Source organism: Rhinolophus hipposideros (genome assembly GCF_964194185.1).
Source record: "Rhinolophus hipposideros genome assembly, chromosome: 17".
Lineage (NCBI taxonomy): Eukaryota > Metazoa > Chordata > Mammalia > Chiroptera > Rhinolophidae > Rhinolophus > Rhinolophus hipposideros.
The window spans coordinates 38,297,429-38,309,964 of record NC_138063.1 but is presented as its reverse complement, the minus strand read 5'-3'; the positions used below and the strand labels follow the sequence as shown (position 1 = coordinate 38,309,964).

General features: G+C 34.2%; 1 protein-coding gene across 4 annotated transcripts in view; it reads left to right on the top strand.

The window, feature by feature from the left end:
* Nucleotides 1-12,536, top strand: part of TAF4B (TATA-box binding protein associated factor 4b) — a 108,747-nt gene that overhangs the window by 17,127 nt on the left and 79,084 nt on the right. For all 4 annotated transcript variants that reach the window (XM_081078423.1, XM_081078422.1, XM_081078421.1 and 1 more), the window contains 4 exons: nt 1,713-1,874; nt 1,977-2,099; nt 4,377-4,466; nt 8,619-9,236. In XM_081078423.1, coding sequence (XP_080934549.1) covers nt 1,713-1,874; nt 1,977-2,099; nt 4,377-4,466; nt 8,619-9,236 — 993 coding nt within the window. The remainder of the gene's footprint in view (nt 1-1,712; nt 1,875-1,976; nt 2,100-4,376; nt 4,467-8,618; nt 9,237-12,536) is intronic.

The following is a 12,536-nucleotide window of genomic DNA, read 5'->3' as shown; positions in this document are numbered from 1 at the left end:
TCCCAGACATGCCTAGTCAGTGCCAGTGTGCAGTCTTGCAAAGCACGGAAGTACCTTTGGCTGGTCTATATCTAGTCTAAGGTAGAGTTGCAGTTGAGTTTAAGATAGTCCTTCATTACTGCAGTGAGATTATGTAGATGACTGGCCTTAGGTACGCCTTCGTGCCTTTTAAGAGGTTGTAATTGGCATGGAAAGTACATGTATGTGGTAAGGTAAGGTTATGAAGGACATATTTTGTATTGGAGACAGAATTAAATATTGACAGGGAGAGTAGAAATGCCATAAGTACTCCCTCCGCTCACAAATATTTAGGACACTTTTCCTGAACTCACATTTCATTAGGTCTTATTTTGCTTTGTAAGGGAGAGGAGCAAAACTCCCCTGAGGAATGCTTCTCACTGGTACTGAAAGGTGATCGATCATACCAGCTAAAGTTCAAGATTACACTTTTGTAAATTAGTGGCACAAAGAGTGAATGACTGAACATAAAATAGACTCATTGAAGAAAGAGTATTTATTTGCTGTACATAAACCTAAAAAGTCTATTAGAAAATCTCCAAAACGAAACTGCACAGTAGTTGTCCTTGGAGAACAGGACTAAGGATAGGAATAGAAGGCAGACATCATTTTTATTGTTGCCTTTGAGGTCTGTTCATACTTAATAAAATTATACTAATTTAGGTGAAATTTTTTACTGTACCTTTTTTGCTTGATATTTCTTCATTGGTTCTAATCTTCATCATTAATCAGTGTGTTTAATTTCTTTCCCATTTTTACCCTTAAAACATTCTTGTCTGATACAAACTCCAGTTTTTCTAAAGTGGGAAATTTGGATGTACGTTCAGATTCACCCATCATGACTATTACAAAAGGCAATTTTCTTGAAGATGATAGTAACTTGACCTTTTTGAGCTATATGCCTACAGAATACAAGCATTTAAATTAAAATAATGGTGCAGTGTTCACTTTTCTGTGTGAATTGCAAATACTGTTCTCTCCTACCTTCAAACTTGACTCATGTTCTAACTTTTAGTGTCTTTAAAATAAGATTGTTGATTTATCTCAATACGGTTGTCTAAATTACTATCTGATTTGTGATTTCTTGTATGAAACTTTTTATCCTGCAGATGGTGCTATAATCACACCTCATTTCAATAGAGGGTGGAAGAAGCAACTGAAACTCTTTTTAGTCTGAAAATGAGATGTCACTTTTGTAATATTTATAGTGCATACTCTTATAGTCTACATAAAAGCAGCTTATCTGAATGTAAGATGACCAGTAAATCTCTGCTTATGCTTAAGAAAATTGCAGGACAGGCAGGAAATGCTATATTTTCATATAGAGGCTTATTATTTCAAATCCTTTTTAGAGAAGTAGTAATATTTTTTGTGCATGGTACTGTATTTCACAAACAACCTAGGATAGTAGGTACCATTGCTATCCTTGTTTTTTATTTATAGGAATCAGAGGGTTAGCAGCATTAAGTAACTTGTCTAAGGCCAACACTTAGTAGGTAGGTAGATGAGACTAAAACCCAGATTTGCAAGAGTCCAGAGCTTTTATAACTGTGTTACATTGCTTTAGACTAGGTAGAGCATAACATAAAAGCAAAGATTTTAAGATCTGTTGTAATCTGGTAAATGTGAGATGAGGCACCCACTATCATAGGTATCATAGTAATACATATTCACATATATACTTTTAATTTCAGCCTGTGGCTGTGCCAACCAATGTTGTCACAGTTACTTCTGTGAAGCCGTTGAATACTGTAACTACCCTGAAGCCTTCAAGTTTGGGAGCACCACCCGCCCCCACAGATGAGCCCAATCTCAAAGCAGAGAACTCAGTAACTTCTCAGACTAATCTTTCTCCGGTAAGCTGTCACCAGTACCTTACATAAATGCAGCTCTTTACAGATTTTCTTAGATTCTATTTTCTAGCTAACGTTTGTGTTTGTTTATATTTCTTTATTTAGATGATGCTAGAAAATGTGAAGAAATGTAAGAACTTCCTTGCAATGTTAATAAAACTAGCATGTAGTGGATCACAGTCCCCAGAAATGGGGCAGAATGTGAAGAAACTGGTGGAACAACTTTTGGTAATTAGTACTATGAAATCTTGCAAGCTCTGTAAGAATTCATAGAGCATGTTTTAAATGGGAAATAAATGTTTTAAAATGAGGTTTATTGTAAATGGATTTTTTTGATAAACTTTGCTTTTGCTTCTTGAAAGCTTTGTAATGATTATAAATCTTAGGCAAGTAAATCTATTATAGTATATTACTTTCTATATGCAAGTCTGGCTTCCTTTAGCCTAAAAAGAGCCTTGGAGACAAAGTTGACTGGTCATATAAAAAGTTGGTACTCGAATTGTAAGTACCAGAAAGTCAGACTGTCAACAGATAATAGAATTGAGTTTTCTTGTCCAAACAATAAACTTTGGGACGTGTGGAATTAACTTCCTTAGGTCTCAGTTTCCTTCTCTAAAAGATGAGAAGAATAAGTGTGATGACCTTTGAGGTTTATTTAAGTACCATGGTGCTATGTCTTTTAGCTACCAAATTACACATCCTTGATTTCTTCTATCTTCTTTCAGGTAAAATGTTTTGATACATTACAAAGCGGATGAAGGTGGAAATTAACAAATATATTGCATTTTATATGCTTAAGAACTATGCTGAGGATGTATCAGACAAATATAATTTTGGATTTTTTGAATTGCTAAAATCTACAGACTTCTCTGGGTATCTAATGAGAATTTTTGTGTATTTTCATATAAAAATGGTTACTTTTTCCCCAGCAGAAGACATTGACAATACAGTTGACCCTTGAACAACACAGATTTGAACTGCGCAGGTCCACTTAGATCCTTGGTTGGTTGAACCCAAGGATGCCGTGGGGTGACTAACGAATCAAAAGTTATGCACAGATTTTCCACTGCACAGCAGTTGGTGCCACTGTCTCTGTATTGTTCAGGGGTTAACTGTGTTTCAAATAGTGTACAGGAAAACAAACATAGTTTATGAATATTAAAATACGTTCTTTACTACTTTTTTTTTACATTTCCTATAAAATAGAGCACATTTGAAATAGTTTTCTATTTGGGAAAACTTTTACATATTTAAAATTATGAGTCATATAAATAAGTTTTTATCTTTTGAGCTTTTTTAAGTAAACATTGAGCTTTTGGTCTTCCATTTTCAAGGTATGTTAGTTTTGAAAGGAGATCTGGTGACTTGTTTCTCTAAGATGGAATACTCTAGATTAAGAGGAATGATATGGGAAGGAACGTGTATCCAAGTAAATATTTAAAAAGTTTCTAAGTACAAAGAATGTGATGTGTTTTTCTTACAGTGACAGCTTATTTTTTTCTTCTTTTCGAGAAAATGCCTATCAAATACCCAAGTCTTCTGAATCAGCACAGTTGGTTTGACATTCTTACCAGTAAATGAAAAACAAGAAGCTAGTTCAGCTAGCAACTCAATGACAAAAATGCTTTTCCTTGAGCTTCTTAATTTGATTTGCAGCAGAAATGTTCTATGTGTGGTTCATGTTTTGTTATAAACAATATTAAAAAGATGTCTACTGAAGCGTTGAGATTTAGTAAAATTAATTTTTACTGCTTCACTAGGATATTTTAAAGTGAAACTGGCTCTATTTTTGTTTTTTTACCTCAAGTGCATAGTGATATAAAATACAATAACAACTATTTCCATTTGTTACCATTACCTTTCTTGACAGCATCTTTACTATGACTTTTGTACCATCAGAACAAACCTCAGCACAGTGGAAAAGGCAAAAAATTTTTTTAGTATTAATGTGAAAACAATGTAGACCTCATAGATCCCTTGAATGCTTAGATTGTAGGGCAATATAGAAAGGTTCTTAAGTCCTGTAGAAAAGTAGTTTATCTTATGACCTACAATAACATTCTAAATAGGGTCTTACATAGATAGCATTTAGATAGCATTTAGATAGCATTTAAAAAATATAATCTTACCTTGGGTAAGGTAATTAAAAAGTGGAAAAAGCAAAACAAACAAAAAACCCAAGGCTCCCAAAAAATAACTTCCTGTTCTCTACCTTAAGAAATTTAGGATGCCTATGTCTTCAACTTAATTGTTCTTAACAGACTGTAATATCCTCATTCAGGGTGTTAGCGCTACTTTGCTTATTGGGATCTTAAAAAAAAATCATCCCTTCATTGTGTTCTGTATGAACAAACATCTCTGTTGTTTATGCTTATTCATTCACAAGTGACATAAAAAAAATGCCCCCACTGTGCAAAGCTTGTTATGTCTACAATCATGAATTATACATTCTTTCTCTTAAGATATTTGTAGACCTAAAAGTGATTTTGTTTCTCCCATCCTCAGGATGCAAAAATCGAAGCAGAAGAATTTACTAGACAACTGTATGTTGAACTCAAGTCTTCACCACAGCCTCACCTGGTTCCTTTTCTTAAGGTAGAGTTATGTGTTACTTTCAAGAAATTCTTTGGATTAGATTACTTGAAAATAATTTAAAACATGAATATTTCAACATGATAGCAATTTAATGTGAAGATAACTAACAATGTAGGAGAAACCTCTCAGTGTTGTTGTAATCTGTAAATCACATTGATAGTCCATGTTCTTTTGATTGTAACACATTGGGAAAACAAGTAACATCTCATTTATGAATATAACTTGATTGTATTTTTTAATGCTTGTGTATGCAAAGATTCTTAACATAAGATGTATGCAAAGATTCATAACATTTTTAAAATAAGGCCTTCTTTGTCCTAATGATTCGTATTCTCTTAGAAATAATAAACCACATAGTGTCAAATTTAGTGGAAAGGCTATTATTTTAAAAATTTAATTTATATTATTAGTAGGCATATTCTTTAAGATTTATTTAATTAAATAGAATTTTGATGGAGAACAATGACTTTAATAACAAAAGCTTGGTTTGGCCGACTAAAATATATATATTTGGATACTCGGACACTGGAAAGGAATTTAATTGAAGTTTATAGTCATTAAAGACCTGGGACTATAGTGAACCAAAGACTCATACTATAAATTTTAAAATAATGGAATGAGGAGTTACTTTTAGAAAAATTTGCCTTAATTGTGTAGGGGAGATGAAAGAGGGTTCATAGTGGAAGACTCCTTTTGGTTGCCTCATGAAAAAACAGTGGGAAGGGAGATGGGGCACCACATTTTCAAAAAAATATTAAAATAGTGGAAACTCTCTGTAGGAGGTTGACCATGTTGATTAGAGGGGTGCCAATCGTGGGATATTAAGTGTAGCTGAAGAAACTGAGATTGTTTTAGCCAGAGAAGACTTAATCTGGGAAAAGGAAGGTTGAAGGGCCAGCGTAATACCTAACATCAAATGACTAGTGCCCTGTTTTCAGATGACCCTCTTGATTGAGGAGCTTGAGGCAATTCTTCCTTGGGTCCCTTTCAGTTTAAAGGTTCTGTGAGCCATAGGTGCTCTACATTACACTGACAACTTTTGAGTTTATTTCATACTTACTTGAGACAACATGGGGAAGAAGGAGGGAAATTAGTAAGCACCTACTATGTGTCTGATTCTTTGCTCGATACTTTACTTTTAATTTGTATTGTTTGCAGTTAATTTTCATATCACTCTTTTGAGAATAGGTTCTAGATAGTATTTTCCATTTTGGAGATGAGAAAACTGTTTCAGTTGACTGACTTTTGATCAAACTCACAGGTCCAGCCTATCTGATTTTACTTTGTAGATAACATTACCTTTAAGTTATTAAATATTACCATGAAGTATTTGCACTTTGTATCTGTTTTCTAAGGACCTATTAAGCCTTATGCGATTTTCTTGAGAATTTCTTTTTCTCATTCTTGAGAACTTTTGGGGATTGGATATTGCATAGGGATCAGAGATTTCGCCTTTAAGCTTAACTTTGGCCAGGTGATCATGAGGTAATTTAGACTTACGTTTTTTTAATGTTGCCTCTTTAAATCTTATTACTTCACATTTCTTTCCAATTGTGTTTTTCTCAGGACTCCCTCATCTTAGATTTGTAGCTTAAATTTAATCAAATCACTTCATTTGTCATGTATTTCCAAAGCTGTTTATTTGCTATGATTTTTAAAGTCCAGAAAAAGATTATTAGAGACATTCTTACTTTCCTTTGTTATTATATTTATATCTATTTGAAAACCTCTTCATATAAGAATGTTATCAATCTCTTTTAATTAAAGAAAGAAAAAGAAAGGAAGAGGAACAATAGTGCTCATTTGCCTCTTACATAAAGGTGGTCTGACCGAATAAGTGTCAAAACAAGAAAGTCTTACAAAATAGCCTTAAGAGGGCTTATGAGTGGTTAGGTCTTTAATGAACTCACAAAAAGATAATCTGTCTACCTACTCTTCCATCATTTTCTCTTAACTCAAAATACAAACAAAACCCCAGGGATGAAAAGGCAGAACCTTCTACTTTTTAGTTTGAACTCTCTAACTCAGCAGAATACAAAGATTAAATACTAACTTGAAATCCACCCAGAAGGTGTTTTAGCTTAATTAAGAAAATTGACCATGTTTTAGACAAACAAACAAAAACTCATAGACACAGGCAACATTTTAGTGGTCAACAGAAGATAAAGGGAAGGGGGAGGATAGAAGACAGTAAAGGGGGTCAAATATATGGTGATTGAAGGAGAACTGACTCTGGATGGTGACCACACAATGTGATATATATGAGGTGTGCTCAAACAATAAGGTGAATGTTTAAATTAAAAAAAAAAAATTATTGCAGAAAAGGTATTTGCTAGATACTTTTATAAATTTGTTGCAGTAAAAGTCACTTTGCCATTAAACCCCCTCAAAATACTCCCCCTCGCTTCGAACACACTTATTCCATTGTTCTTGCCACTTTCTGAAGCAGTTCTGGAAGCCCTCTTTCATGAGTGTCTTTAGTTGAGCAGTTGTGGCTGCCTTGATGTCCTGAATCATTTTGACTTTGGGGAAGAGCCAGAAGTCGCACAGTGCCAGATCTGGTGAATCAGGTGATTGAGGACACACCGTAATGTTTTTATTTGACAGAAATTGCCATACCAGAAGCAACTGTAACATGGAGCATTGTCGTGATGGTGGATTAAACCATTTGCTCATTTCATGTTAATATGTTGTTCGTGGTCCATGATTTATAGCACACTTTATTTTATTTATTTATTTATTTTTATTAGTTTCAGGTGTACAGGACAAGGTAATACTTAGACGCCCATCATCTACATCCCTATAGCACACTTTAAAACACACCTCGCAATCATAGCTCACACCCGACTGACTGCAACAAACAAGTTGAAACTTGTTACACACTGTTACTAAGGTTTGAAGCGCTGCTTCCCATATTAAAGATCCCTGCCTTTCCATTGGATGGCACTCAGCAGCAGCATTCACTGTATTTTGTGACCACAACTGAAAGTTTCCAGGTCACACATCGCTTCTGGTATGGCAATTTCTGTCAAATAAAAACATTATGCTGTGTCCTCATTCACTTTATTCACCAGATCTGGCACCATGTGATTTCTGGCTCTTCTCCAAAGTCAAAATGATCATGAAAGGTAAACGTTTTGAATCTATTCAGAACATCGAGGCAGCTGTGACAGCGCAACGAAAGACACTCACAAAAGAGGACTTCCAGAACTGCTTCTGAAAGTGGTGAGAACGATGGGATGAGTGTGCTCAAAGCGAGGGGGAATATTTTGAGGGGGATTAATGGCAATGTGTCTTTTACTGTAATAATCTTTTTTTATTTAAATATTACCATAGTTTTTGATCACACCTAATGGATGATGTATTCTAGAAACGTATACTTGAAACCTATGTAACTTTACTAACCATTATCACCCCAATAAATTTAATAAAGAAAAGAAAACATATAATAACAAAAATTAAGATAATTGTGTTTAGATAAATTTTACAGGTTAAGTAGTATCTTCCTCTTATAAAATTACTAATAGGCCTCCTGTCAATAGACTTCACTTTATTAGGAAAAGAATGCTTATCTAGTTTTTAAGGAAGAGTTACTTAGTTTAACAAAGAATTAGTTTCTTTGAATTTTAGGTTTTATTAAATATGTATTTATTATGCATGTATAAATATAAATAATGAAAAATTTTAAAAAAAGAAAATTGGCCTTGTTTGTATTAGCTTTATTTTGATGTGAAGACTATTTCTATCAAAAGTTTGAAGTTATTTTAAAAAAGCTTTATTGTAGTCTGCTGTTGTATAAACACATTTATAGATGCTGAAGTTGTTAGTGATGTACTACGGGGTTAGATGCGTACAAGCAGTGTGAAACAGTGTTGTATTTTAACAAGCTGATGTGAGGTATACAGAATAAGTTTAAAACCGAGACATAATTTCATATTGAAAAAGTAAAGCACTTTGGGCTTTAAGTTGATTATATCTTGGCTATTGACAGGATATGAATAATAAATGTGATACTAGATTTCCTCAACTGAAACATTTGATATACTTTAGAATTATTTTATGTTGTAAAGATATGACGTACAAAGTAGTTCTTTCTTACTAGTAGCTAATTTGTTTAGTTATCAGTGGTTTTGTTTTTCCTCCCACTTCTAGAAAAGTGTGAGTGCCTTACGACAACTCATGCCTAACTCCCAGAGTTTTATTCAGCAGTGTGTTCAGCAGACTTCTAACGAAGTAGTCATTACTACTACCTGTACCACACCAGTAACAACTTCTGTGGTGACACCCACAGTGTCCTCAGTCCAGTCTGAAAAGCCCATCCTTGTTTCCGGAGCAACAACACCCAGACCTGTGTCAGTGCAAACTCTGAATCCGCTCGCTGGTCCAGGGGGAACAAAAACTGGAGTTGTGGCACTTCATTCTGTGGGTCCTGCCGCTGTACCAGGAGGAACAACAGCTGGAACTGTTTTGCTTCAGACTCCAAAACCGCTTGTGTCATCCATACAAAATACAGTCACAGCAGTCTCACTTCAACCTGAAAAACCAGTTGTCTCTGGGGCAGCAGTGACACTGGCCCTTCCATCGGTAACTTTTGGAGAAACTTCAGCAGCAGCTATTTGTGTTCCGTCTGTGAAACCTGTTGTTACTTCTGCTGGGACCACATCTGATAAGCCTGTCATTGGCACTCCAGTCCAAATCAAACTTACACAGCCGGGCCCCATTCTTTCACAACCAGCTGGTATTCCACAGGCAGTTAAAGTCAAACAACTAGTGAGTAACATTTCTTCCTCAACTTCTTATTTTTAAAATTTGAAACGTGCAGAAAACTGGCAAGACTAGTAAAACAAGCCCTTGTGTACCGTTGACCAAGTTTGACTGGTCGTTAACTGGTCTCTCCCTCTCTGTATTCACATATACAAACACAGAAGTTTTTCCTGACCCTTTTGAGAGTTGGTTGCAGAAATCGTGACATTGCACTGTTACATACTGTGTATCTCTTAGGTAAAAGGATTATTATTATTTTTTTTTAATGTAACCACAACATACTTATCCCACAGGGGAAGTTAATATTGGTACAATATGTAATTCCCCAGTTTTCCTAACAATGTCCTTTATAGCTATTTTTTTTTTCCTGATGTTGTTTCTAATAAAGGATTGCATATTACATTTACTTGTCATTTCTCTTTAGGCTCCTTTAATCTAGAACAGCCCCCCCCCAGCCTTTTGTGGTTGCTCATTATGTTATATTTTAAGTGCCCAGGCTAGTTGTTTTGCAGAATGTTCTTTATGTTGTTTTCTCTGATTGTTTCAAGGTTAGATTCAGGTGAAATATTTTTGGTAGGATTATTACATAGGTGAAATTATGGTAAGATTTCTTTAAAAACAATATGTTGAGGGAACAGGAACATAGTGAAGGGAGTTGATGTGTTTCCTAAATTTGGTAGGTTGGGAGGTTCTTGGGAGAAAGAAATCTTAGCTGTTTACTGATTAGTGTTTAGAACATTTGACTTTATTTTTCATTCAAGACAAATTTTGTCAGAAGACTATGAAAGTATTGTTAACCTGCATGAGATAGTACATGGTGCGTTAGTTAAAAATCACGATTTTTTTAGTGTAGCTCTTCCCTATCTTATACTATAACAGAGCTACCTGTTCTTTTGATTTTTGGTGATTGCCCTTGCTCTCTTTGGTAAATCTTTGTGTTAAAGGCTGTGTTTTGAATCTCTTTGTTTTAATTTATTCTGCTTCTTGGAATAATAAAATCTAACTTAACTTCCCAGCCTTGTTCGTGTGATCAGGAGAAGAGGTTAGCATTTGTGGATGATTGTTTTTGAGGCAGAGGGCAGCTTTGGGAGCAGAATGGAAGGGGAAAGATCAATTTAAACAGTCGTCAAACTTTTTGGTAGGTAGGAAGTAATAATCATTTCCTGGGTGCTAACCTTTTTTCATCCCTTCCTACTCTGGGTCTGATTTTCAAATGAAGAAATGTATCTGCCTTGCAGACTTTCTCTTAGGTGTCTGAATTTAATCTCAGAGATGAAACCTTTTTAGAAGCAGTGATTCTTAAACATCAGTCTGAGCAGCCAGGTTTGGAACAGAGTAACTGCCCCAAGAAAAGGCCTCTTTTTGGTAGCACTGAACAGAATCAAAATCCTTTTTCTGGGTCATAGATGATTGTTGAATCAGTGTTAGGCTTTATTGAACATCTATAGCCTATTGGTCCCTGACGTGAAATAATGCTTTATAGCTACATAGAGGTTTAAAAGCATGTCATATATGCACTGTGGATTTTAAAATAATTTTGTGATGCTGAAAATACAGGGAGAAAACTGTGTGTCTGGAAATTTTAAGTGACTTATCCAGTGGCTCAGTAAGTAATGAATTTCAGACCAGAACCCAGTGCCTTTCCGTTTAAGTTATGGTGCTCATGGCAAGAACTTACAGGTTTCTGGAGTATCCTGAAACAGAAAACTACCTGGTTATAACATCTTGACATTGACTATCCAGCATTTACGTTTTGTAGGTTTGACTTGTTATACATGAGAAACAATTTTGGTCAAGAAAAAATATAACAAAATCAAATGGTTAAGATTTAGGGATATTTTTAACTACTTTCATTCTTAAAAGAATGTAGAATAATTTAATTTTACTTGTGCACTCTGCTTTCTTGTTTGACGTTTATTTCCATTTTAGTCAACAAATTTAGTGTCAGTATTAATACTTTCCTATTTAAAATGGCAAAAACCAGAGCAGCCAGACACTGAAGATGCATTGTAATCTGTTTTACAACAGATTTTTACCTGGGGCACAAAACAACATAAGCTATTCTGTATGGTAATGACACAGACAGGATTAAACTAGGACATTCTTTCAAATCAACTAAGTTAGAAAATGAATGTTACTCAAAGGTGAATTAATATTTCTTCAGCAATTGAAGAACATCATCAGGGAGTCCATCATAAACCACAGTCCAGTGTAATCCTACATCTAAGTGAGCAGGGAAACACTCGGGGTGCTAGAAACGAAACATTCAATGCACCTTAGAAGAATTCTGGAAAATAATTATTTAAAAGATGGAAATTGCCACACTGGATCAAATCTGTGGTGTCTTCAACTCAGGATTCAGTCTCCACAAATGGTCTGAAGAATACAAGTATGACTATCTTGTTTAATGTTAGATTTAAATTTTGTGTAATTTATTTCCTTTAATAATTGACCATGAAAGTTATATCCTTTAATGATTGATGTAAAAATTCCCTCTTACTACTTTATTCTAGTTGGTGCTAGTTTTCATGAAGAATTATATAGGTTTCCTGCCTTTTGGATGAGATGTTTTTGTTTTTTTCTTTTTGGATGAGATGTTTTAAATATCACACTTTGAAGTTATAAGGATCTTATTTCAGGGTTAGGTTTTGTACAGTTATTATTTTATGAAATTATACATTTTTATTCCAGATTAAAGAGACCCTCTCCACTTAATTTAGATGTATCACTGCATTTCATCATTGATTAGTGTATGTTATTCTCTGGGTATCTGTTAAAGCTCTCATCAAGTAATTTAACTAGAATTGCTAACAGTTTTTTCAGGTGTAAGTTTTTTAGTTTGTACCGATAGTTCAGTGTTTGTATATTTTGGTCCTAAAATGTTGAACTATGGACCTAATCAGTAGTTCTTGGGATTTCTTTTAAGAATCTAGTTTTTATAAATGGTGAATCTTATTGGTTATCTATCAATTCTGTTGTAGGACTTGTTGTGTGATTTTATACATTCCAACAAAATGTGGAGCTTAACGTTTTTACTTTTGTTTGAAAGTTAAGGAAAGAAAATGAAGGAATTGTATAGTCTACTGGTGATAATAAGTAGAAGCTTTCGGGAGTATCAGTGCTTAAAAGTTTTCTTAGCATATTTGTAAACAAACCTTTTACTCATAATTGAGCAAAAGCTAAATTTAATTTAAAGACTATCATCTTAATTAAAATTAAACTTAATTAGCAAAACTAATTTAATTTAGAAAAAGCTAAATTTTAATTTGATCACTTTTAAATTAAATTTTGGTGAATTTTAATAAC